The following is a 26,551-nucleotide window of genomic DNA, read 5'->3' as shown; positions in this document are numbered from 1 at the left end:
AGGTTTTATGTGGAAATTCAGTTTTTGTTACGCCGTACGCTTGCTACGGTGGATTTACTTGCACTATTGTGCCGGTAGCGGGTGATAAATCCTGTGCGCTGGCATTTGCATTTGGCGGATATATATATAGTAGTGTGCGTGTGCGTGTGCGTGTGTGTGTGTGTGTGTGTGTGTGTGTGTGTGTGTGTGTGTGTGTGTGTGTGTGTGTGTGTGTGTGTGTGTGTGTGTGTGTGTGTGTGTGTGTGTGTGTGTGTGTGTGTGTGTGTGTGTGTGTGTGTGTGTGTGTGTGTGTGTGTGTGTGTGTGTGTGTGTGTGTGTGTGTGTGTGTGTGTGTGTGTGTGTGTGATGCATCGGGAATGGGTGGCACAGAAAGCTTCATTACACAAAAAGAACCTTGAGGGTCAACATCATTCTGATGACCTCCGTTATGACGTCTCTCATGGCTCCCTTTTTGCAGCCGAAACCCCACAATTTAACTGCTACTGTGTAGTGAAAGAGGTTTCGGCGAAAGCCTTGAAAGGTGTGCGAACTGGGGTTAGTGACTATGCGTGTGTTGTAGATACAGCACTATGTTTGTTGATTCATAAATGGTCGGACACGCAGTTACTCTCCATACAGGTTCCGTATCACAAACGCAGATGCGCAACTTAGAAAGCAACTTTATTCACTCAGTCAGTATTGTACGAAGCAACATAATTTGAACGTCTAGCTTACCGATATTTTTTGCCGCAGTTTCGTTTAAGCATACATAAGAACTGCTTGAGGGCAAAAATATATACATTGCCGTCAAGCATTTAAATAAAGTTATACACTGTAGCGAACGATTTGGCCGCAAAACTCAGCCTTGATGTCGCTCCCTCCTCATGTTCTTATCAGTACCATACATAACCGTAAGCATGGTCGACGAAATGCGGTGGATAATACAGCAGCTGATATCCAGCTGCAGTGAGTGGGTTTATCAAACCACGACTAACAGTTCATAAAGGAGGCATCATTTCTTGTCACTTCGTAGAAGCCCCATGGTCCTTTAGCGGCACCGCCCTGACTATGACGCCTTTCTTGATCTTCAGTACAAGGGGATTCATATCGATGTTTGGTGGATCCTGTAACAGAGCATGCGTTTAGTTAAGTCAAATTAATAAATTGTTTTAATATGTCCAGGATAGGGAAGGTAGGGTTTAATGTGGTCCGGGTTAGGAACAGTACGCCACCGCCTGACCCATTGCACTGACGGGGAGTATATAATTTGCATAAAGCAAGGAATGCACAGAACCAGAGGCGTAGCCAAGGGGGGGGGGGGGGGGGGGGGGAGGCTGATGGGGCTTCAGCCCCTCCCCCCCCCCCCTCGAAATGTTTTCGTGGTGGCATGCACCGCCGACCAAAACAACCACCGGCGCCGGGAATCATTCTGTATTTTGTCTACAATGTCTTTGTCACGCTCGAAAATACATTTTGGCACGAACATTGTGAACTCAGGCTGGATTTCGTGGCAACACCCTTGCACCTGGAGTCACGTAACGCAGGGAGCACCATCTGAGCACAAACTTTCAAGAGCTTTTCGATAGCGATAGGGCGCGTTGCGGCATCTCGCAGCGGCCGCGGAATCTACGGAGCGCCTGAATTTTCATTCCGAGACTTTACGGGTATAAAGTCATAAACTTTTGACGTGACTAGTGCACTGACATTTCCAAAGGCGTGTTTTAGATTTTCAATTCTGGAACTTTATGGGTTCAATGTTCTTATAAACTTGGGCCAAAATCCGCGCACTGGCACCCTCATGTCCAAGCAGTTCCAGAAATGGAAGCACGCGTTCGCATTCCTCCACACACACGAAAATGTTAAATATCAGCGTGACTGTCAGCTGGCAGCTGATAATTTTCTCCAAACATTTTCAGGAAGCGCGCCCAGTGTGATCGATCAGCTGGACCAGGGCAGGCAATGTAAAATAAGAGAAAACAGAAGAAAGTTAACGGCCTATTATTGTGGCAGTTCTTGTTTGCGGGCGACAAGGTCAGGCTCTCCATGGCCACAGGGACAGTGGTCCTATGGATTTAAGCAATACTGGTATTTTCAGAGTGCTTCTTCGCATGCGAGCTGATTGTGGAGATACATATATATCTGAAGAACCATTTGGAAAATTGCCCCAGTAATGCCTTGTATTTAAGCCAAGATGTACAATACCAAATTATAGAAATTTGTGGTGAAATTATCAAAGAAAGCCTAGATTCAAAAGTAAACGCTGCAGGCTGCTTCTCTATACTTGCTGACGAAACGGCGGATATTGCTGGAATCGAACAGCTTACTGTTTGTGCAAGCTACCGAAACAAGGATGCCAACGATATCGAAGGAGTGTTTTTAAGTTTGAGAACCGGAATAGATGCCCTCTCTCATTTCCACTGCAGGTTCTATGTAAATGTGTACCAACTGCTGCAGATTCTAGTCACCGTTCCAGTGACCACTGTCAGCGCAGAGAGAATATTTTTTAACACGAGATTACTAAAAAAATACTTGTGCTCTACAATGTCTGAGGAACGCATGGTTAGGCTGGCCCTTCTATACACCCACAGAGACGTCGGCGTCAACGTGTCCGAAGTCATAGACCGCTTCGCTAAACTTCCCCGCCGACTGAACTTTGTCTTTTAGATAGCGAAACAGCAAAAATCAAAGCAAGTAAAAAGCTCTGTTCCATCAGGTGCATAAACTCGTAATTTTAAAACCTATGACTGTTCATTAGCTTTTAAAACCGCAGATATTTTCGCTGTTTATGCTAATAGTTCGCATCATGATCAAAATTATCACGCGAATACGAAAACTACGAGGACATCAATCGCCAATTTTGACCGACCTTGCTCATTGAAAGCCCGGCCCGCGCGGCGTTTTCCAACAAACACACTCGGATATTGGGTAGTTCAACTTGCCGCATCATCTGTGGCTTTCGTTTGGCCTTTTTTTTCGTTTTTAGCTACCTGCTTTTACTTCTTTTTTGAACCGAAACAATACCCTTCTTTAATTTTAGATGCAGAATATTTTTTGCCGCTCTCCAGGCAGTTAAATTACATATTTTCGTACTGATTTCGGCATTATTCCTCTATTACTCTACCCATATGGTGCGGTCGCGACCACCGCATGGCCCAAGTACATATCACGATTTCTGCGATCATCTGCCTGGATCGTCTGTCTTTTTATGCATAAAGTTTAGTATCTGTGACTGCGCAACATGTTTATTTCTCTTGTTTGACACATTATATACAGTGACATTTGCTTAAATACGTAGATTTATTGGAGACTTATACGTATATTCAAATATCTTCTTGCGAGGTGTTGTATATACGAGCAGTGAACTGTTTCCAGTAGCACTTTTGCGCACATTACCAAGTTGTATCTTCGCATTTGTATATTCTATTCTATCTTCGCATTTATAATGTATATTTTGCGGAACTCCTGCTTTTTATATGTACTCACTGTTGCGACTATAATCTCGGTGTAATTACAATACACGACCGGTAAGAGCTGCTCCTGCGCAATCTATTGCAACAACTGACAGCGTCATGGAGGTTTTTCCTTGGCCTTTGCATATGTACAAAAATGTAAACAAGGTTCTTGAATGACAAACATTCATCAAAGTACTTGTCCTCAACTTGTTCTTTTCATGGCCTTTACGTTTTTCATGTAAGCTGCACGCACTGATTTGCTGGTTTCAAACTGATATATAGTTCTAAAGTTCGTGTGATATTTTATTTACTTAATAAATATACAAAAAAGCGCGGAAGAATTGATATCAGTTATTTCTGCCACTATTTTTGGGACATACGAATATATTTTTTATAAAAAATACATATTTTACTTGACAGTACGTAGCGTTCAATAATTCGTTTGCAGTATCTAATATACAATGGCATTGGTAATGCGGTTATTATTCATGTATTTGATCCCTCGACAAATTCTAGAAGGAGGAGGCCGCGCTGCAACGTGAGCCCCCCCCCCCCCCCCCCTACCCGAACAAAATTTCTGGCTACGCCACTGCACAGAACGACATAATATTGATGATAATAACAATGAACACTTTATCATGTGCAAGAAGTAACACATAGACGAGAAAGCAAACACAAAACAACAGCAACCAACAGTCAGATAACGTAATATCATCCCTGATATTTGGAACGCACGTCCTTACTAATGACGTCTATCAACTGGTCATGTTATTACGTGGATAAGTATTTTATAAACATTGTTGCATGAATGTAGATGAGATATGTGGCCGTGAAGTGGCTGCCCCTTCCTTCTATTCCGTGTTTCATAATAGTCGCGAAACATAGGTGAAAGCCACTGGGATTATTTAAGCAGAATTTTCACAGACAACAATTTTTATTTTTTTTTTTATTTATTTATTACATTCTTCAGATTCAGTAGGCGAGTCTGAGAAGGAGGAACAAAGCAATAATGCAGATAGGTTACAGAATCCGAAGATTTTATAATTATATTAAGTAAAGCAGTTGTCTACTTCTTATACAGGATGTCTTTTTTTTTCTTTACCGTACAAAATTTTTAAACATTGCTAGTGACAGGTAGTGTAATTCTAGTTATTCAGCTGAATTATTCAAAGAGGCGGACTACTTGAGCGAGAAGTCGAAATGAATAATCAACCGGTTAGCAAAAATTGCCCAATTATTTTTTTATTTAATTACTTAATGGCACATATTGTAATTTATGAATTGTATTAGGTGAGTTCGCAGGGCGATCCACTTGAAACTTATTTTTTAGCATGACACTAGTTTCGAGATATTCGTTCGCAAAGTGTGCGACGATATGCATGGGCGTTCCAGTTACTTTTGTGCTTCAATGCATAAGACTGCCGTTTGTTAAAAGAAACTAAGTGTAACAATAGCATTTTTACCTCAAGTTTCACGCCCGTGCTATCCTTAGAAGTCGTTCTAAGTGGATGTACCTTGCAAACTCCCAAACAAATAATTAATTACAGAGGTAATTATTCAATTTCGCATTTCGATTTCTCGTGCGAGTAATCGCGCTATTTGCTACAAACGATCTTAAAAATTGCTGTATGGTCTAAAAAGACCATAATGCATTTTGGTGGACACAAAAATGGTGGATGCGAAAATGTTTTTCAAAGTTTAAGCGTGTTTGTGAGCAGTGAGCCGGATCTCTGGAGTAATTGGCATAATCCGCTAGCCACAAGTGACCGAATGATGCGCTGGCAGTTTCGCTCGAGTCGTTATTTCTACGAATGCACCATTATTTTCCGCGTAAAGATTGTGTGCGGACGAAATCAGACAGATAGGAAATAACGGGGTTCCAATGAAGTATTGCAGCTGTGGGCCCGAAAAAAGGCGAGACGATTACAAAACCTAGCGCGCATCCGTGTCAAGCCAAACTTCAACTGATGTCTCTCGTTCTTTGTGGTACCCGCTTATGGAAGTCTCATGCAATAATCCCTTTCGTTTCGTAAGCAGCCAATAATCGTCATAGAATATTCTATTCTTTTCATAACTATTGTGTGATTGCTTCCGTAGAGAAGACCTATATTTAAATAGTGGCTTGAGGCCTATTTGAGGAAGTGGGTAACGGTTAGTGTAGGCTCACTATCGACGTTTCAGATGAGAAGCTCCATAGTGACTTAAGTGCCTCTGTCGCATTAGCTCGCGGTCGCTTCTAGTTATCAAAGGACGTCACCGCCTCGGGCCGGTACTTGTCCCGGAAAGTCTTTAGTGCAGCGTATCACCACAGGAGCGGACGAACAATTAGTCACCTTCCTTGAACGCGCATAATATTAACAGCAAAAATCTTTAAGCCAGCCGTAATGTGTGGTTCGTATCCAGAAACTGCCAAGCCGTAGCCATGGCAACCAGGACGGTGGCAACACAGAGGAGGGAGGCGCGGCGCATGCGCACGCGGTCTCCTCCTCGTCAGCTTCCTCCCTTCCCGACCCCCGCCTCTCTTCTCTCCGTTGCGCACTTGAGCTTGCACTAGGCCGCGCAAAGCTCAAGACACAGCGAAGCTGGCCGTATGCTTGGCTCCCTTGGTGTAGCTAGGTTGAACTTGGCTATGTCGAGGTTTAAACTTGGTTGTAGCTATGCCTATACTCGTGTACGTCACCTGTGCTAGTTCTGGGAATGCTGCGGTAGTATTGGAAAGGTGCACGTCGGAAGCGCAGTGGTATGGGGGAGCATGACGTCATACCAGCTGTGGCGGAGCCTTTTCATACTAGCACAGATAACGTACAAAAACCAGCTAACCAAGGTTAAACCTCAACGTAGCCAATTTCAAGCTAGTCAAGTTGAATCTAGCTACAACCAAGAGACGCAATCAATCAGCCAACCTCGCGGTGTCTTCAGCTTTGCGCGGCCTAGTGCAAGCTCTCGCCTTTTTTTTTTTCACCTGCTGTGGTGATTCCATGCTGTTGGGTCATTGTGCTGTCGCTGCCACTTCCATACAGCAACGGTGTCCTGCGCAATGGCGCAATCAGTTGTGACCTAGGTTACCAGATCATGTGAACACTGGAATAACCGCTGGTAGTCATGTCGGAATACTCGATCAATCATCTAGCCTGCCCTTCAGATTTAAAATGCTGTTTCTAGGCTTATTTTGGGCCTCAATAGCCCTCGCGCACTTCTCACTCTGCCTCCCGCGACCTCTAGAGCCACTTGGTGGGGCTCCGGTGCGTTGAAAAGCGAAGCTTTTCTTTGTCTATCTAGCCGGGTTTTCTGACCGTGGGCGCTTCGGCCTGGCTGTACCCTTGCCGTAAAAGCCAACCAATCCCAGCGATGCCCTCGCGCCGCTGGGTTCCTTGCAGCACCTCCAGATGTCGCTCGCCTCCGCGCAACTACGGCAGCGGTGGTGCCGGCCGTGCAGACTATGTTAAAAAAAAGAGCCAGAAAGCTCGCCTTTGCGCATCCGCGGCAGCACGGTAATGAGGAAGTAAATGTTTTTTGCGGATAGAATGGGTGTGAATTGCGCTACGTACGTATGCTCATGCTCCCTCTGAAACCATGATACGTTCAAGGCGTCGGTCGTGCTCGCTGGTAGTCAGCAACTCCGCTTAACAACAGGCTCGGTATAATTTGTGTGTGTGTGTGCGTGCGTGTGTGTGTGTGTGTGTGTGTGTGTGTGTGTGTGTGTGTGTGTGTGTGTGTGTGTGTGTGTGTGTGTGTGTGTGTGTGTGGTGTGTGTGTGTGTGGTGTGTGTGTGTGTGTGTGTGTGTGGTGTGTGTGGTGTGTGTGTGTGTGTGTGTGGTGTGTGTGTGTGTGTTTGTGTGTGTGTGTGTGTGTGTGTGTGTGTGTGTGTGTGTGTGTGTGTGTGTGTGTGTGTGTGTGTGTGTGTGTGTCGTTGCGTGCGTGCGTGCGTGCGTGCGTGCGTGCGTGCGTGCGTGCGTGTGTGTGTGGGGGGGGTGCTTGTGTGCGTGCGTGCACTCGTGTTTCGACTCTTTATGCTCTCACACAAAGCTGCGCTTTATGTATATTCCAACTCGTTGAATCTGCTGCATATTTTATACTCGCGCTATTTGGCAGATTCTTTGCGTCAGTATTTGTGCGTGGCAGCGCGTCGCTTCCATGTTCTAATGGTGCATGTGAACATTGCGTGCTTATCTGTGTGCTGGCTCACCTTTTCGCTGTTCTCTGTCTTCTCAAGCCGGTACTTCCGCAGTATGTGAGCGAATGTGTACCGCAGTTCCATGTGCGCGAAGCGCATTCCGATGCAGTTGCGGGGGCCGTTTCCGAAGCCCTGCATGGCCATGGTGTTGATCTTCGACTTGTTTTCTGGCAGGAACCTGGTGGTAGGTAACAATATTTGTACAGCATACTATAGGGGAGGAAACTGCAGCGCGAAATTCTCGCACGGGGGTAGAAACCTTTGAAGGACCTACCTGGTACCTTATAAAATATAATTTTTCAGTGTTCCATATTGTTGTGACAGAAGCACGTACAAGTTCACAATTACGCAATGCAGCAAGACCTTCTGCCCACTTTATGCCGAGGCGAACACGTGCACATACATGCTTTACGACCTAGCTGTATACGGGAAAACAGAACGCATTTAAATCTAGTTTGAGCCACCTATCCTGCGGACGAAGAAGGAAGCAGTTGCAGCTGAAAAGGACGAGCTGCGTCCAGGTCCGCCATCTTTTTTGTTGTGGTGCCACTTGTTGCCACTGAGTAAATATTGTATCTAAAACATTTTTCACATCTACAGATAACATCTTTGGTGTGGGTGCGAGCTATATCCGAAGGACACCACGGAACTTCGTGGCGGACATCTTGTAGGTCATTCGACCATGTCGACTGAGAGGCCCGTCGGCTCTGCCTCGGTTACCATAACAGCGGTAGCCCTGGCACCTTCTCAGGTACTGATGTCATGGACATCGAAAGCTGGTTAACTAAATACGAGCGAACTATAGCAAGAACAACCGGTGGGACCCAACCATCATGCTTGCTAATGTCATCTACTACATCAAAGGAACGGCCCGCGGTTGATTCCAAACACACGAGGAAGAATTCACTGGTTGGTACACCTGCAAGCAAAAACTACAGGAGCTCTTCGGGAAGCCAGTCGCGCACCAACGAGCCGCCAAGAAAGAAACTTTCACACTGGGCCCAAAGATCAACTGAACCAACGTCGTGTACATTCAGGCTGTCTTAGCTCTGTGTCGGCGGATCGATGACAAAGGGCCCGACCACGGCGTACTATTCACAGACGAATGAGCTGACGGAGCGAATAAACCGAACGATTACCAACACACTGGTAATGTATGTCTCCGCCGACAACCAAGAGTGGGACACTGCATTGCCTTTTGTGACATTCGCGCATGAGACGTCAGGGCATACCGTAGATTGTAACGGTATGTCCAGACCCCGTAGATTGTAACGTCGAGCGTTGTTGTCCTGTTTTCGGGCGATTCGGACGTGCACGAGCCATCTCGCTTCTTCAGCCCGTTGAGCGAAAGCTTCGGCGTCCCTACCTGTATCACCCCAGTCATGTGGTAACATCGCATCGAGCATCATCGTCACTTCACGGCCACGAAGAGGGCTAAATGGTGTCTTTCGCGTTGTTTCCTGCTGCGTCGTTTTATAAGCGAATGTGATTTACGGTAGAATCTCATCCCAATTTTTGTGTTCCACGTCTACGTACATACACGACATGCCAGCGATAGTCTTGTTCAAGCGTTCTCTTAGGCCGTTTGTTTTGCGGATGGCAGGCGGTGGTCTTTCGACGAGGCGTGCCACTGAGGCTAAGCACTGTCGTTAGTAGTGTAGCCGTAAATGCACTCCCTCTGTCCGTTATTATTACAGTTGTTGCACCATGCCTCAGAACCACGTTTTCAATAAGCAATCGAGCTGCTTCGAATGCGCTGCCTGTTAGAAGAGCCTTGGTTTCTGCATAGCATGTCAGGTAATCGGTGGCCACTATTACCTACTTATTTCCAGTATTGAAAGTCGGCAATGGTTCGAGAAGGTCCATCCCAATTTGGGAAAACGTCCTCGTGGGCACTTGGACTGGTTGTAATAGCCCAGCTGGTTTCAAATGTGGGGATTTGCGTCGTTGACAATCAAGACACCTGTGCATCTACTTTTTCACAAAGGCGGCAATCCTTGGCCAGTAATACTTCTCTTTCACTCGGTCCAGTGTTCACGTGTAGCTGAAATGGCCTGATGTCGCTTCATCGTGCAGTCTAGTAAGGCATCATGACAGCTAGACGTCAAGGTGACAAGTATGCGACTGCTTCCGCTTGAAGTGAAGTTCTTGCAGAGAACATCGCTGCGGAAGCAGAATGATGGTAAGCTTCTAGCAAATGTTTTGGGCGTGCTCATTATCCAGCCTTCTAAAAACTCAATTAGCGGAATCAGCTCGCTGTCTTCTGGCTGCTGACGAGCAAAGGTGGTCCTGCCTAGAGCTCCTATAAAGCTAAGTCTTCGTCATCTTCTGTGACTTCCTGCTCAATCGGTGACCTTGAAAGGCAGTCGGTGTCGGAGTGTTGTAGTCCGGACTTGTACACAACTTTCATATGAAATTCTTGAAGCCTTAGGCTCCAACGTGCGATCCTTCAAGTTCGTCAGCCAGCAAAGGAAGTGATGATTGCTGACAACACTGAAGCTATAGTGATAGGGGCGAAACTTCATTGCCCATACCACCGCTATACATTCCTTCTCTGTGGTTGAGTAATTGAACTCGGCATGTGAGAGCGTCCTGCTAGTGCATGCAATAAATCTCTCGACTGAGTCTTGCCATTTCACGAGCACAACGCCTAGATCGGCCTACGTTGCTAGCGTCCGTATGAATCGTGATAGGAGCGTCCTTGTCAAAGTGAGCCAGTACAGGAGACGTTTGCAGGCGCTGTCAGAGATTATTAAACGCTCCGTGTTGTTCTTCGCCCCATACGAAGGCAACGTCTTCTCTTGTAAGGCGCGTTAACGGCGAAGCTACAAGTGAAAAATTGGCAAGAAAGATTCGGTAATACGCACAGAGACGTAGAAAACGCCTCTCTGCCTTCTTATCCGTTGGCGCTGGAAACTTTGCAACGGCCTTGATTTTTTCGGGGTCAGGGCGGACACCATGATGACTCACATGACCTAAGAACAAGAGTCCCTCGAACCCAAAGTGACATTTTTCTGCTTTCAGTGTTAGGCCGGTGGACCGTATCGTTTATGAAACCACCAGCAGCCGTCTGAGGTGTTCCCCGAACGTTTCTGAAAAACTATTACATGGTTGAGGTATACTAGACATGTCTGCCACTCCAGGACTGACAGAACTGTATCCATGAGCCGCTGAAAAGTTGGTGGAGCGGAGCATAAACCAAAAGCCAGGACTTCGAATTCGTAAAGCCCGTCAGGCGTTACGAACGCAGTCTTTTCTCTGTCTCTCTCGACGACCTCGATTTGGAAATAGCCACGGTTTAGGCCCGTTGACGAGAAGTATGGGGCATATCTCAGTCTGTCGAGAGAATTGTCGTTACGCGCCCATGGGCATACGTATTTCTTTGTCACGCGGTTGAGCTTGCGGTAGTAGACACAAAAACGTAGGCTGCCGTTTTTCTTTTTGAACATTACTACCGGTGATGTCGACAGGCTTTTTGAGCGCTGCATATGGAGCTGTTGACCGGCTTCCCAAACATTTGCCCAGCACCTCCACCAGTGTCACGGTGCACCAACAGCACGAACTGGGAAAACAGGGCAGGACACTTCAATTAGACAAACTGAAAAGCGATCCACCAAGGACCTTGTCTTATCTTCTGCCATGAGCGATCTTTCTCTACGTTCCGAATATTGGATGTGGCAATATGCAGACTTTAATGTCAAAAAAAGGAAAAATGCTTCGTTGGAGACTCTTTGTCACATAGCCTTATCCAATTTCCCAGAAATAAAGATGCTCTTGCATATGCATGGGAATACGACGAATCTGCGGCTTTGGAAGAGCATGTCTTGGAGGACCAGAACTTGACAGTGTGTTTGTCAGTCACAATGATTGAGTTTATACTAACACGGCGACTAAAGTGTATTTTTTTCTGCATTAATATTTCAAAGCTTTCTCATTTTCGTTAAAACGACAGAACTCATGCTTAATTGTCTGATTATACCTAACGTGAATGGTACCGGCGGACTGGTCACTAAAGCTTGAGGAAAGACGAGAAGCTCTGCGCTCGCTGTGCGTTTTTTTAAATCATATGTTTCAGGTTTCTTCGTTTCTTTGCACTATGAGATCGCTGGGAGAGGCCTTCGTCCTGCAGTGGACATAAATATAGTATAACAATCATTATGATGATCATGATGTGACTAAAAATTATTGCAAATAGTGTTAAGGTTGAGCTAAGCCATCTTATTTATATTTCATACCAAATTTGCGAAACTAGACTGTTTTTAGGGGCGTAGCTCCTCTTAGTCTAACCTTGTCACGTCTCCGTTCTACGGCGTATCTCCCGGCAGTAAACGGCAGTATCTCCCGTATAATGCAATAGATGGCGCTGTCTCATAGAAGTACATACAAACTGCAGTTCAGGGACGATATTCTAGATGGCGCTGTACACAATCTGTGTCGTAATCACCATTTCTCGTCTCATTTCCTAGATGGCGTTGGTCCATTAGAATTGTGTGCAATATGGCGCTTGTGTGAATCGACACTAGATGGCGCTGGAAGTGCCGCTGCTCTCCGATTGGCTGCTGCGCGGGCTGCGCGGGGATGCGCGGGGAGCGAGCGCCTCTCTCATTGCTTGGATCGTGGCCGTACGTGTCGGATCGTTGGTGGAGCATGGACGATGCGCAGCGGCGGGCGCGGATGGCCGCTGCGGCTCGTGCTCGTCGGCAGGATCCCGCGGTGCGAGCTCGAGAAGCTGCCGCCAAGCGAGCGCGGCCCCCGGCAGATCCCGAGACGGTGCGCGCCAATGACGCCGCGGAGAAACGTGCACTGCGATCAGCGGACCCCGAAAGGCGAGAGCGGGAAGCGGCGGCTAAGCGAGTGCGGCGCCGGGCAGACCCGGATGGTGCTCGTGCGCGGGAAGTGGTGACCAAGCGGTGGCAGCGGTCTCACATTCAAGGATCCGACGAGCGGTTCGAGCGGGAATTTCTCTAAAAGTTTTCTTCACCGTACCTCATGTGTTTGCATGATGATTTTATCGGGCGAACTTCTCGGAGGATTAACGGTATCACCCATAACCTCCGGAGCTTCGCCCACCTCACTATCATTCACCTCGTGGATATGCTGTGATTTTTTGGCTGGTCCGCGTTCAAGCCCTGCACTCAAGCCCGGCCCCTGGCATCGCCATGATGACAACGGTCCGTTAAAGATCTCGCACGGAAGGAAGTGCTAGATTTGTGCTTAGGTAGTTTTATAAGAAGCTCTATGGTCTTTGTATATGCTGAAGCTTCATTTTCTTTTTCTACGTATAGCCATAGTTTATACAGGGTGTCCCAGCTATCATGCAGCACGATTTAAAAAAAAACGAGGAACGGCGTTACGCGAAGCCAACCTAGTGCGTATTGTTCCCAGTACAGTGGAGTAGCCGCCAGTAATTTTTTGTTACTGAGATTTAAGTAGGTAATTGTAATTAATTATATAACTCGAGAAGTACTGTCCTAATTATCAAAGTGTCAATAATAAAGTTGTAGAGCAGCATAAAAAATTCCCGATACAGCTCTCCGTTGCTCAATACATGCTACATAAATACGTTTTTTCGAGTGTTAAAGAAGCCCGCGAATACACGCAGAATTGCCGCGCGACTGGCCGCTCGAGGCACTTTGCGTGCATTTGCAGGCTTCTTTCACGCTCGGAAAAACACTTTTATGTAGCACGTATTGAGCAACAGAAAGCTGTATCGGTAGTTTTTCATTTTGCTCTAGAACTTTCTCATTGACACTTTGATAATTAGGACAGTACTTCTCGAGTTTGATAATTAATTACAATTACCTAATTAAATCTCAGCAACGAAATAATTACTGGCGGCAACTCCACTGTACTGGAAACAATACGCACTAGGTTTGCTTTGCGTAACGCCGTTCCTCTTTTTTTAAAATCGTGCTGCGTGATAGCTGGGACACTCTCTATATGCGCAAGTTCACAGAGAGACAGTCTCACTTTCCTAGGCCGTCTCCGTCCCGGATGCGGTTGAGCATTGTACCGAACTGTCATCTCCTGCTCTTAAACAGCTATCTCCGCTCCTTTTCCATGACAGGTACATCGACCACGCCTACATTTACACTGATGTGTCAGCCACTCTCAAGCGCCACTCTCAAGCCGTCGTTTTCCCAGCGAGTCACCGTATTTGGCTTCAAGACGTTCCACCTGACGACATCGATGGCTGCGAAACTTGCAGCCCTTCCTGCTTCACTTCGCCTGGTCAGCCAAGGAAAACCTCAAAGATGGTCTGTATTCAGCGATACGTAAGCGGCGCTGCCATTTTTACTATTAGCCCTGCGGCGCCGACCACACTAGCAACTGGTGTCGGAGATCAGAGGGCTTATTCATACTTTGACCGAGAAAGAACATACCGTTTCAATGGCTTCCAAGTCAATGCGGCACTGTGGCTAACGAGCACGATGATAATTCTCCTCAGACAGCTCTTGAAGAGCGCGCACAAGGATTGATACCATTGTCATGCTCGATGCAGCAATAAAAAGCTTTGCGTGCTGGCGCGAGTCATCAGGCTCTCTATGTGGCACACACTAAGTTTTCAAACTCCGCCTTTGCATACCACCAGGACTCCGGTGACTGGATGCCACCCTGCTTTTCGGCTATGACTAGGAGCAACCTTAACAAAATATTTTGCTTCCTGTATTGGAAGGGCTGACAACGCTACCTGTGGCAACTGTGCTCTCGAGAAGGAGCGAACACGTCTTGTGCGAGACATGTGCAGGGACAAACGCTTGCGACCGCGCTAGCTCGTATCGACGACATACCATTGCCAGAACAAATTATTTTAGAACACTGACCTCACAAGCCGTCGGAGCAGAGGGCTGCGAATGCATTGTTGCAGTTCTTACTGACAACAAACCTGCACGAGCGATTTTAGCACTGATAAGTGTTAACTGTTGTACTGTGCTGTGAATTGCAGCGATCGTGTGCCTATGCTCTGTTTCTCTCAACTATTTAATTCTTAGATTTCTACGTCACCCTCCTCCACCCTCCAGTGTAGGATAGCAGACAGGATTTTTCTTCCGGTTAAGCTCCCTACTTTTCTTTCATTTGTCTCTCTCCTTAGGCAACTTCTTTTATATCGGTGCTGTCAGATGGCCAGGGGCTCTAACTACAGTGCATTTTCTCTGCGCATTGCCTTGCACAAGTCACCCTATCAATGATAGTCCCCCCACGAGAGCAGCATTGAAGCTGTCAAATGAAGAACCACATAATTTGACACACACACACTTCGGCACGCAACTGATGCAGCTGCAGCCCTGCTCACCAAGTTCTCGGAACACTGTCACAGCAAAAGGACACACTATATTGTTCATACCATACGCAGGCCGACAGATATTGACACAGGCATGGCGCATCTGTGTGTATGTGTATAGTTACGCTGCTCTTTTCTGAAATTAGGCTGTGCTATAATGTTTCTAAGAAGCTTTCTTCTGTTTTGTATGCCTGTATATCCCTGCATGCTTGCGATTGTGCGTGTGTATGTGTTTGCAAGGGATAGAAAGTGCTTTGTATTCAGAAGATATCGGAGCCGCCAAGAAATGTCCTATGTTAACTGATGTGGGCTGATGCATGCATGCCGGTATAACGTGAATGTCCTAGCGCTATCTCTAGAGCTTCTGAGCAGATGCTCGCGTGGGCTCAAAACGATGCAGAGAGCATCTAGGCGACAGCCTGAGAGCTCTGGCTGGAGCGATCTCTATGTGCGAAGAAGCAATAAGCTTAAAAGTAATTGTGCACGCATTATAAAGAGCCAGGGGTGGTTGTTAAATTTCGCCCTCCACTACGGCATCTCTCGTGAACGAGGTATCCCTTTGGGGCATTTAAGTTTAATAACCAACCCATCGAGACAACGTAGACTACCAGGTTAACGCGGGATTTAATATCGTGTTGTGGATTTTGTGTATGAACTCTAAGGAAAAAAAAGATTGAGAGGTAAAAAATATAGTAATCTTTAACATTTCTACTTATCCTAGTACCTGTTCCGTGCCTACTGTTGTACTGAATTCTATTTCTCTGAGATCAGCAAGGGAAAAGGCCGTCATGGTAAACTACCTCGACAACCACTAGGGGATAACAAACACAGGTTGTTGTTTGTAAAACGATTGAAATGCACTACTTTGCCATAAAAATTGTGAAACACGCACCTTTCCGGGTCGAATTCGTCAGGATTGTCCCAGTGCCGAGGGTCCCTGTGGATGTACTCTGCCGCCGCCATGATAGCAGTGCCGGCGGGAATTCGAAACTTCCCATACTCTTTGTCGACGACAGCCTCACGAGTCACGACCCTACTCACGATAGAAAGCAGTCACAGAGGATGCAATGTTAAAGATTATTGCGGTATTGACGCCGGTTCCGCAGCATTTAACTGAAGAATATTAATTTCAGTCACTTTTTATTGCTATTTTGCTGTAAACATGCGCGGGTGCTTGTGACTTCACTTTTTTGATCAACGCCAGTCTAAAAAGTCGTGCTGTAGGTATCACAATGTCGAACCTGGCTGCAAGGAATCCTAACAAAGCGAATTATTGTATACAACAGCGTTAACGACTTATTCACATTGCCTTTATTCATTGCACATGCTAATGATACAATCGAATCATGAAAAGAAGTGATAGTGCATTTTACTAACTTTTTTGCTTGTTTTTTGATGCATCTTGCATGGCTACTAATGCTGAATGTATAGCAAGTAAATGTTTGACTCAAGACACTCTTCAGTGTTTGTCTTGATATTGTCCGTACATTTATGATGCTTTACATAGATGACTGTTTAGTGTACATTTCTCACTAACTCCCGACGATTGGGGAACATTCTTACAATCTCAGAGGCTTTCGAAGATGCAACAAGGGTATAGACAATTTCGTGCGCTCCCTATCACTGCGTCATAGACGGAATTGCGAAACTGGCTATTTTCATTGAAACTAAAGCCGTAAATTTTCACTAGGCATCCTTGAATCTTTATGTGTAGTTTCAACAGATACGTGGCAGATTGTGACGTCACATGTTACAAAAAACAAAGGAAATTTCATGCAATCCCACAGGTTTGGAGCCTGATGCGAGTGTATAATGATGATTTTACACTAGTCGATCAGACCGCCAACGTAAATTGCGCGACGATTTCCGGGCCTTTTTATGGCATGTAGCGAAACTAGTGGCAAATGCCTCATTACTTCCGACCTTTGTTGAGACCAGCAATCTGTTTGCAGGTGAGTAGGGATTGCATTTTACGAGGTAAAGTGCAATGATTATTTCTAGACACGGCGAGAAATCCGCAGAAAACGTAGTGGTGGTGTTCAGACACTGTGATAAAAATAAAAGAACGAAACTTCGGTTGTGGACATCGGTATGGTAGTTCGAAAAGCGTCGATCTCTCAAACGTTTTTTTTTTTCCTCAATATCAGGACCTTTAATGAAAGGCGTGTCGAAACCATACTTCCGGACCCTGGCCGGCAGGTTGTCCCTTATAATTTATATGGCTCAGATAATACCAACGAATGCGTGAGCATAGCTACACCTAGAACAAAGGTCGCAGCTCTGACTAAGGTTCTTCTTGATCAACCAGTTTCGGCAATGGATTAACTTTTACGTTCGCGACCTGTAGCACAATGCTTCACTAGAAGCTACGCACTTTTTTTTTTTTTGTCAATGTACTCTGGAGCTCGACCACTTGGAGGATAACGCGAAGTTGATGTGTGGCAATCTATTTGTGTGCGTGCATTTCCCACGCTCAACCAATGAACACGCTTTCAGGACGATATCCATGATGCGATCGATTGAGAATATGGTGCTATGTTTGCATCCCTTCTCCCCACCTGCCTTTGTAGCCTGTGTGCACCATTTTTCAGTAATTCGACAGCTGGCGTCGTGTTTGCGTCTGTGCATTTAAAGGTGTAATACGCCATTAAACAGAGTGAATTAAATGGACACCTTCGCGGCACTGTTGTAGCCTGCAGATTTGGCTGCGGCTTCGTGTTCGTTTCTACGCAGTAACAAGATCAATATGTACAATCTGTTTCACACTTAGGGGGAAACTCGGAGTGCCTTGCAAGGCGCTCCGAGTTTTCCCCTAAGTGTGACACAGACTGTACATGGGAGGGGCGAATATTTAGAATGAGCGTAAAGTGTCGAAATGGGGCTTCGAGTGCTAGGATAAAACACGCATTTCCCCAATTTTAGTGATGAACATGGAAAGGAGGCATGTATTAGAGGTATATTGGTCTGCGGTGGAGACAGCAACCATCAGAATGATGCTTTGCATCGAGTGCAAAAACAGCCACTTTTGCAAGGGACATCCTATGGCGGTTTTTTTTTTTTTTCGCCATTTCGTTGTGAAAAGGTCTAGAAGAGTTCTTGTATGCCCCGGCTGCTGCTGATGTTGCGTTTCCAGGGTAGTCAAGTGTTGAACACCAATTCATTCAACGCGCTTTTAAAATGTACTCCGTTTGACTGCAATGTCTTTCTGGCCGACATATAGAACCCGTGACAGAAACAGTGTTCATCTGCGTCCTAGGATAGGCACTTCATTTCTCAGAGCCTATGTTGTAGTACATCTCTTTACATATAAGACTCTACTTTGAGGCTGACACTGTGCTTCTTCAGCGAATCAAACGAAAATACAATATCACATGCAAATTTTCAAAGTTTTAAAGTGATTTATGTTATGAAATTAACATAGGGTGTTTTTCAATGGCTGGGTCCAAGGTAGGTAGCAAAGGGTAGAGTGGTATATATAAAACACAGAGACTATAGTTTCAGTTTGGACCTTTGCATTCAAAGTAGAATGCAGCAGCGCGTCTCCGTGAGCAGATGTTACGTGGGTATCAATTTAAACTCACGCGAATGCCGGGGGGTAAAGTCTGATGGTCTCTTGAATGACACTGTTCATATAGGGTAGGTTCTGAATGGTGTTGTAGGTGATGGCTTCCTGCAAAGAAAGCATTTGCATCAGAAAGAAAGAAGTCTGAACTACATGAAAGTATGAGTTATTTAGTAATCATATCATTAGTTATATTTTTAGGTTTTCTTAGGAGGAAGCTTTTGCACGGGGGCTCCTATCTAAATACATGGGAAAGGAGAAATTGTTTTTCTCGGTAACCGCTGCACCACATTTGATATTGAAAACCAGACATGCACACACACACACGCACACACACACACAAATATATATATATATATATATATATATATATATATATATATATATATATATATATATATATGGGTGTGTGTGTGTGTGTGTGCGTGTGTGTGTGTGTGTGTGTGTGTGTGTGTGTGTGTGTGTGTGTGTGTGTGTGTGTGTGGTAACGTGATAATCAACGCAGGCCGAGCATTTGGTCAATCAGCGCATGCACACACTAAAATGTGATATGTGTGGCCAGTTCCGCACCTTGCGTTATTCCAGTTTCACGCGCACCGCCGCCCTACTTCTTCACGCATCATTTCACACCCTATGCCAGCGCCACCGGACAAACATAAACGCAGCTCGGCACATACCTCGGGTCCCACGACTGACAGCAGTTCTTCTCGCACTTTCTCCTGCGCTTCCGGGTGGTGCACAAGCATGTGTGTCACGAGGGCCATAGCGTTACTCGTGGTCTCGAACCTGAATGGGTAAGTGAACGCAGTCAAAGTGGTATACGCAAAAACAAACTCGGACGTTTTTCAATGCGAAAGCATTAGATGCTCCATTGCGCGAAAATCTGGCGGCGGTGTGACCGAGCGATGGTACCAAAAATGGCCGATGGCGCAAAGAGTAAGAACCCGTGAAAAATGCTCGGATTGACGTCAAATTCTCAGCAAGGTTCCTGTAAACAAATTAAATTTATGCCATTGAAGGGAAAGTTTTGTAAATTTCGTTCTATATGGGAATCGAACCCGGGCCTCTGGGGAGGGGGGGGGGGGGGGGCGAGGCGAGCACGCTTTTCCGATGCCACAGCGGCTCCATGGTTCTCGCTTAATAAAGGTGTGCCTAGTGGGTTCGTATTTTCACATTTCACGTCTGACGTGTGACGTCAGGCAGCCATATGACGTCAGGCAGCCATATGACGTCAGGCAGCCATCTGACGCCAGGCAGGCATCTCACTGACTAAAGGTTTTGTCAAAGGGACTCTAATGCTTTCGCATTCGCACACGTAAGCAGTCTTAAGTGTCTCTGCCGATTTCTTTGTCTTTCGTGGGTGTATTCCGTCACTTGAGGGCAATTAAGCCTGATATTATACAAATGAGGCCATAGAAGTATTTTATTTCATTTAGACATTTTGCAGAGAACAGCAGCAAGCAAATACTTCACAAGCATGCTCTATTGCGCGATTTTCTATGCGAATAGGGAATTCCTGCAAAATGCGAGCATCATATATTATTTCGTTAATCATGGCGACTTACCCTCCGACAAGAACCACGAAAGCGTTCTGCGTGATGTCATCATCGTCCAATATGGCTTTGTTGAAAACAGACAGGTCGCGTCTTGTACTCACTGCAAAAACCAGGAAATCGTACTTAGCACACAAAATGATTCGCATATATGCATTAGCGGCGCGTGAAAGAACATCTAGCGCAATGTGCTAGCACTGAATGGGTCCTTAAAAGCATATTCAGAAGATACTTCGGTGCCGGTGCGGGATTTTCGAGGTGTCACCGCCGTTGGTCTTGCTCTTTAAGCCTTTATTCGGGACTAGCAAGCTTCCGGTATTAGTGCAACTGACCTATTTGGATTCGGGACGTTCAGTGTATCAGCGTAGATTGCCACGGTCTTCTTTAGAAATTGATTCATTTATGGATCAAAAGAAAAGCCTGACCGTGCCACACAGCCTGCGGGTTTCCAGCGACCGGTAGGGCATGTCTGTAGGCGACTATAGCTGTGGCATCGATTCCTATGAGCTCCCGCTCATCACGTCCCACCAACACTGAGCTTCAGTCAAGCTCTGCCTGTGCGTGGGCGCAGCGGGCGGTGACCTTCTTTCGGATCACCATTGCAGAGACACTGCGCATATCTTGAGTCTGCACGGCTATGCCTGTTTTTTTTTTTATTACGTAACGCATCGGGGGTTTCAGTAAGGACCTTTAATCAATTCTAAAGAACGAATCAACAGAGAACAAGGAGCTTGATTTCTTAGAGCGCAACTCATAGGCGCCCGTTCCTTCATTGAGCGTCGGAGTCCCTCGGCGTAACCGAGCGAACGAGCACAGCGAAGGATGAAAGAACAAAGGCGGAGCGCAGCGGGGGATGAAATACGGCGATAGCGAACACAGCGCGAGGGGGAAAGCGGAGTAGAAGGCTGCAGTGAAAGCATGAGGTGGAAAGCGGAGGAGAAGAGTATGGCGAAAGGGTGAGGAGGAAAGCAGAGTGCCGCACAAGACTACGAGATGGCGCCGTAGTTAGCGTGCGCCGTGGTGCGCCAATGCCGTCATTACTAAGGAAAGCGGTGAGCGCTGGGCGAGCGCGTCCACCGATACCATATATGGAAACAAAGCGCTGGCATGTGGTTTGTTTCCACATCGCATGCGCTACTTCGCCCGCGTCAAGACCGCTAGAGAATGCGCATGAGAATGCGTTCCGCGCTAGACACGCGTTGACGTGTTTGCTCTTTCTTTCTGAACAATGAACGACGCCACTGGTCACTTTAAAATACCTGAAGAGCTGCGCTCGAATTTTGCATTACGAAGCATCGTAATTGTCGGTGATTTTTTTTTAGCTGCGAAGCACCCTTTGCGCTCGGGCTGTCGGCGTCTCCTGTCGTTGTCATCGTATACAGTCGCGGTATATAAGCAAGCGGCTCGTGTTCGCGCTCGGCACGCGCTCGTGCCACTGCTCCCGCGTTCGTCGTCGTCGTCTTCTTCAACAGCTGGCTGCGTTGCCGCTCATCATTCCAGCGTAGAATCGAAATAGGCGCTCAAAAAGAACAAGTATAATGCATAGGAAAGAGAATAAAAGCACGTACTACACAGATGTCAGTCATAATGCCGAAATCAGCAAAGCAGCAGTCGTGGGCCATGACTCGACGCTTGTGAAAAATTACTTGGGAGTCCCAACGCCTCACGACGCGGAATTGCTGGCAATAAGGCTCGCCATAACGTAAATGACAGATACATCTGACACGATCACAATCCGAACAGACAGTCAAAGAGCTCGCAGAGACATTCAAAATGATGATCTTCTTTACCCCATGCACATAAAGCTCCACAAGTACGTGCATGCTCACCCCCTTCTACGCATACGTATACCATGGGTTCCAGGCCATCAAGGATTGCGAGGAAATGTATGAGCACACCGGCTCACCCGCGCAGAAAATCCGGGACCTCCTATCCTTTGGCCTGTTGAAGATACTTACAACCCCAGAAAAGAGTAGAAGATGCAGCGGAAAGAAAGGATACATATTTTGAAGTCTCGCAGGGAAGCATCAACAATTCTCAACACACCATCCTACAAGCATTCGAGAGAGCACCCCTCAATCATAAGAAAAGCACAAACACACACATTACTCACACCACACTATACGCATTATATTAACAAGGACCCAGGCTCCTCCACTTGTAAACAGTGCGGGGCCTATCCATCAAATAAACACATCTTGTGGGAGTTCCCTGCAAACTCGATCTTCAAAAAGACAATACTTCCAAATTACCACACAACCAGCGTCCTGGCAGCTGGGAGGAGTGGACCACTCCCCCACGAAGGTTTGAAAAACTATGGTGGCCGCTTCTGGTGCAGCACGCCAAGAACGTGCTGGGCCAGGAGGCATGAGCCTACCAGGAGGCCCCGGCTTGGGCTTTAGTTCCTTTGGGGCTAATAAATGTTATTTCTCTCTCTGTGTCTGTCGCCGTAATGGGGAGGCCGCGTTTACGAGGTTATGAGCCATTGCTTAAGGCAGTATCACCCCATTAGCGATGCATCACTGCATGCTTCGCACCTCCCCAGGTTTCACGTCAGTGAAACTGCATTTCGCTCAATGGGTCATTTGAAACTTAAGCATTAAATTTAATTCACCGCTCAAACCAAGCCTACGACTTAACTCGTGCTAACTGTAATAACAAATAAAAAAATTGGCGTTTGGCTCGGCGCAGCATCGCAGCTGGCTCGCACGACTACGGCCCCATGGCGGTGTGGGCACTAATCGCTGCTGATATAGGGAGCAGCTTTTTTCAGCGACACATCATTCAAACACGTCTTCATCAACAACTGTAAGATGATAACCTATCATCTTTTTATTGAAGTATTATTCAATCATAAACTCCACATTTAGTAACCTGAGGACAAATTTTCAGTGAATATTTGCAGTCACTGAGTGTTCAAGGCAACCTAACAATATCTTTTTTTAAATGTTTGTCTGCGTAATATAACCCGTAATTGACTGTTATTCCACGTTTTAACGTTTGCACTGCATCGCTTTAAGGGCCCCTCACCAAGCTACATAATAAATGTCGTTTATACATCGGAAATTGTAAAGTGTTGTGCACTTTATAAGGATCTGCCACAAGAATTTTTCAAAACGGTTCGTAATTACATGATGTGGGAGGGATTTTAATGGCGCGTCACCATGCTGTCATTAGGCGAGGTTCGTTGACAAAAGCAACATACTTCTTTTTCCTCGACTACCGTCAGCAGGTATTCACCTCGAAAGGTCAGCCTGCCTTTTTAAATGTGAGTCTCTTTTCCTAGTCATATCCAATGTCAAACGCGAGGCCGTCTAAGGTCAAATAGTGCGCCGCCCATGTGTGTGCACCCCGATGCGCCCACTCGTTGGCTGTTATTAATTGTCTTGGTTCCACCTTGCGCCCCTTAAAGGAATACGTTCAAGGAAAGTAATGAGCCATCCCATTTGGCCGGACGTTTGCTAATGAATATCTTAAAACTTGTACCACCTTCAGATGCTTGCTTAATGAGAACACCGCTTACTATCTTCAATTCAGCAGTTGCAACATTTTCTCTGAATTATCCATTAAAAGTGCAAGTAGCGGATTTAATGTTAGCGTTATTGAGCGATCATTGCACAAACTTTTGATGCCATCAGGCCCGAAAAATGTGTCTTCCATTTTTACTACAGAGTTGTATGATTTTATTGCATAACTTTCACCAAAACACCCGTCCTCCCGTATAACAAATGCGCGTGCTCAATCTGATTGCCGGCACTTCCTTCAGAAGTGAAGCTGTGTTCGTCCGGCACTGCATTGGGCTCCGAACAGCGTACTAACCTTTACAAGGCGAAAAATTCTGCAAGTGCTCTCCAGGACCACCACGTGGTCTCTGCGTCACCGTACAAGTCACGTGAACAAAATAGATCTGGACAACCGTTTACTGAGTGCGCTGGAAAAACTACCGGTACTATTTTATTGCCTGTCTTGCAATGATTATAGTGTCGCAAGACGGTCCCGTTATAGAGAATAAATGAGAATAAATAGAAAGAAAACAAGCAGTCGTTAAAATATATTGTGAGTTCAGCAGCAGATGTCTGCCCGCTAAACCAACTTTGACTTCTGCGCTTTCATAGAACAAACTTCGACCTCTCAGCTTTGCATAGAAGCACGTCCGTGATACTGTCCGTAGTGGGTGAGCCTTACCTCCAGCGGCCTTGTTTTGCAGCAGCTCTTGGTCGTTGTCTTCTCCGGCTGTTAGCTGGGCCGACGTGACTGTGTCCAGGTCGACGTGTGCATCCTTCGCATCTATCATCAGCTGCAAGAGGTCCTTTTGGCGGAGCTGTTCGGAGAAAAAAAGCGCGTCGAAAAACGTGCGAAGTCATGGTCGAGCACAGTTGAGTAAAGCAGCAGCGATGCTATTGCACCGAGTATATTGAAGGCAATTGTTCTGTTTGTGAACAATGCGGATACACCTGGTGCATTTTTAGGCTAAAATTGTGTATGGCAAGTATCCGATCTCATATATTTTAGAGATAACTTTGTGACGCAGGTTGGCCACACTGTGCGATGTGGGATGTGATGTGCTTAGCCTGCACGTGGCGTGTCCTTCAGTAGAGTCTGCTGTTGTGCAGGTGCATTTGTGTTCAGTTCTGTCCTCTCGTCCCGTCTGGTCTCAGTGGAACTTAAAATGGGCGAAAGTGTCGAAATAAGCTAAACAAACATACTGCATAAATTTACGTGCAAAATTTGGCGGTAGTCAAGCACACGCAATTCGGAAGATTCAAACAGCATTTCCAGCTGACGAAACGGTCATGAAGAAGTTAAACAAGATGTGGCACAACCGGTTCGAGGAAGGCCGAATATGAGTGCAACGTGAGCCGCTCTTTGGGAGATCTTAGACAAGCCATGATGATGCGATTCTCTATGAAGCAGGAACCATGTTAAACAGAATTATTCAGCGATTGATAGCAATCGAAATGCTGGGAATGTCATTTTAACGACAAATGGGGAACATAGCAAATGAATGCAAACTATTGCCCAGGATTTTGACAGAGGAACTGGCAAGTGCACCAGGATAGAGGCCATGTTAATGCAGCTGACGTGATTCAGTCTGTCTTGGCATGGGACAGTATTTCTTGGTTTTTCGTGGGGCCAACTCTCTGGACATGGTTGGGCCTGTGCGACTTCTTACTGTTCACCAAAATCGAAACGCATCTGAAAGGAACGCGCGTTGAAAATCGAGAGAAAATCAAATGCAACGCTGTATATGGTTGTCATAGCAGCCCTTCCCAAGGAGTGGTTCCATGACTGATTCAAGAGGACTCCGTGTCTGGAAGCAGGAGAGAACTAATTTGAAGGCGATTGACCACAATAACACCAAGTGACAGTTCTTTTTTCGCTGGCCTGATACATGGCATGCATTTCACAGGTCATGTATACAAAATTTTTAGAAATTGCCTGTGCCAAATTGGACAACTCTAGTCCATGAGGTGAATTACTCAATGAGGCAGACATTACTTGCACCAGAAATCAACGTGGATAATCGACTACTTAATCAAGTTTCGCTAATTAAGTTTTCACTATTTGCTTCACAGCGCATCTTGCAATTTACGAGTTGTATCTGGTGAGTTGGCAATTTGTATGACCTTGAAATGGGTTCTCAGGATGACAATAGTTACGAAATAATCATTCCAGAATTGTGCAACGAAATATATTGGCGCTCCAGTTATTTGTATGCTTCAATATCTAAAACGGCGTTCTGTTAAAAAAAATAATAGGAACAGCAGTGCCTTTTCACCGCGAGTTTGCGCGCATCTCAAAACCAGTGTTATCCTGAGAATTCGTATCTTGTGAATGTCACCTGAAAGCTCGCCCGCTACGATTAGTAAGTTACAAACTTGCATAAAGTAATTAGTAAGTAACATACCTAGCGAAATTTTGTTATTTATTTAAATATACATTTGAAAGTATCGTGTGAGTAATGTCCGCCTCTTTGAGCAATACAGTTCAATTATTTCAATGGGATATCTGCCACTGCAAGTTTTTCTCTTTTAATCTGCATAATCTAAAAAACTACCTCACAATTTCGAAGTGAGGTATAGTGCAGCTGCATACAAACTTCATCATGTGTGTCTCGGTGAATATCTATTAACTATAGGCACACTTGTCGCAGTTACTTTTGATGCTAAACGTAACTGGGCCCCGCTCACAGCTCTAGGAAACGGGCAGCGCAAACCACTTCTGCCACGGTCACAGAAAATTGCGCCGTATCCAACAGATTCACGTGTATTCGATAGTTACTGAATAATTAGCGCAGCTGATTATACTTGCAATGTTTTATATAGCAGGGATGCATAGAATTCGTTATTCCCTACGATAAATAATTGTACAGTTACACGTTTACGAGGAACTAATAACGACAAATGTTTCTAAGCAAACAGAAAAGTAATAGCACGACGAAGTGCGCTATTAGAAGGAATGATCAGGCTTGATGCCTGATCATTCCTGTGTAAGAAAAAATATCAATGAACTAAGTTACGTAAGCCTAATCAGAACCCCGGTGTCTCT

General features: G+C 45.8%; 1 protein-coding gene across 1 annotated transcript in view; it reads right to left on the bottom strand.

Annotated features, from left to right (window-relative positions):
• Positions 1–700: 700 nt before the first annotated feature.
• Positions 701–26,551, bottom strand: part of LOC119462281 (cytochrome P450 3A6) — a 39,355-nt gene continuing 13,504 nt past the window's right edge. The window contains exons 8-14 of the mRNA XM_049672444.1: positions 24,188–24,323; positions 20,015–20,105; positions 19,127–19,235; positions 18,469–18,557; positions 15,780–15,920; positions 7,618–7,783; positions 701–1,103 (exon numbers count right to left, since the gene is read on the bottom strand). Of these exons, the coding sequence (XP_049528401.1) occupies positions 1,002–1,103; positions 7,618–7,783; positions 15,780–15,920; positions 18,469–18,557; positions 19,127–19,235; positions 20,015–20,105; positions 24,188–24,323 (834 nt within the window). The 3' untranslated portion in view covers positions 701–1,001. The remainder of the gene's footprint in view (positions 1,104–7,617; positions 7,784–15,779; positions 15,921–18,468; positions 18,558–19,126; positions 19,236–20,014; positions 20,106–24,187; positions 24,324–26,551) is intronic.

This window comes from Dermacentor silvarum, chromosome 8 (assembly GCF_013339745.2).
Source record: "Dermacentor silvarum isolate Dsil-2018 chromosome 8, BIME_Dsil_1.4, whole genome shotgun sequence".
Lineage (NCBI taxonomy): Eukaryota > Metazoa > Arthropoda > Arachnida > Ixodida > Ixodidae > Dermacentor > Dermacentor silvarum.
The sequence above is the reverse complement of the archived record's forward strand: the minus strand, read 5'-3'. Positions and strand labels throughout refer to the sequence as shown.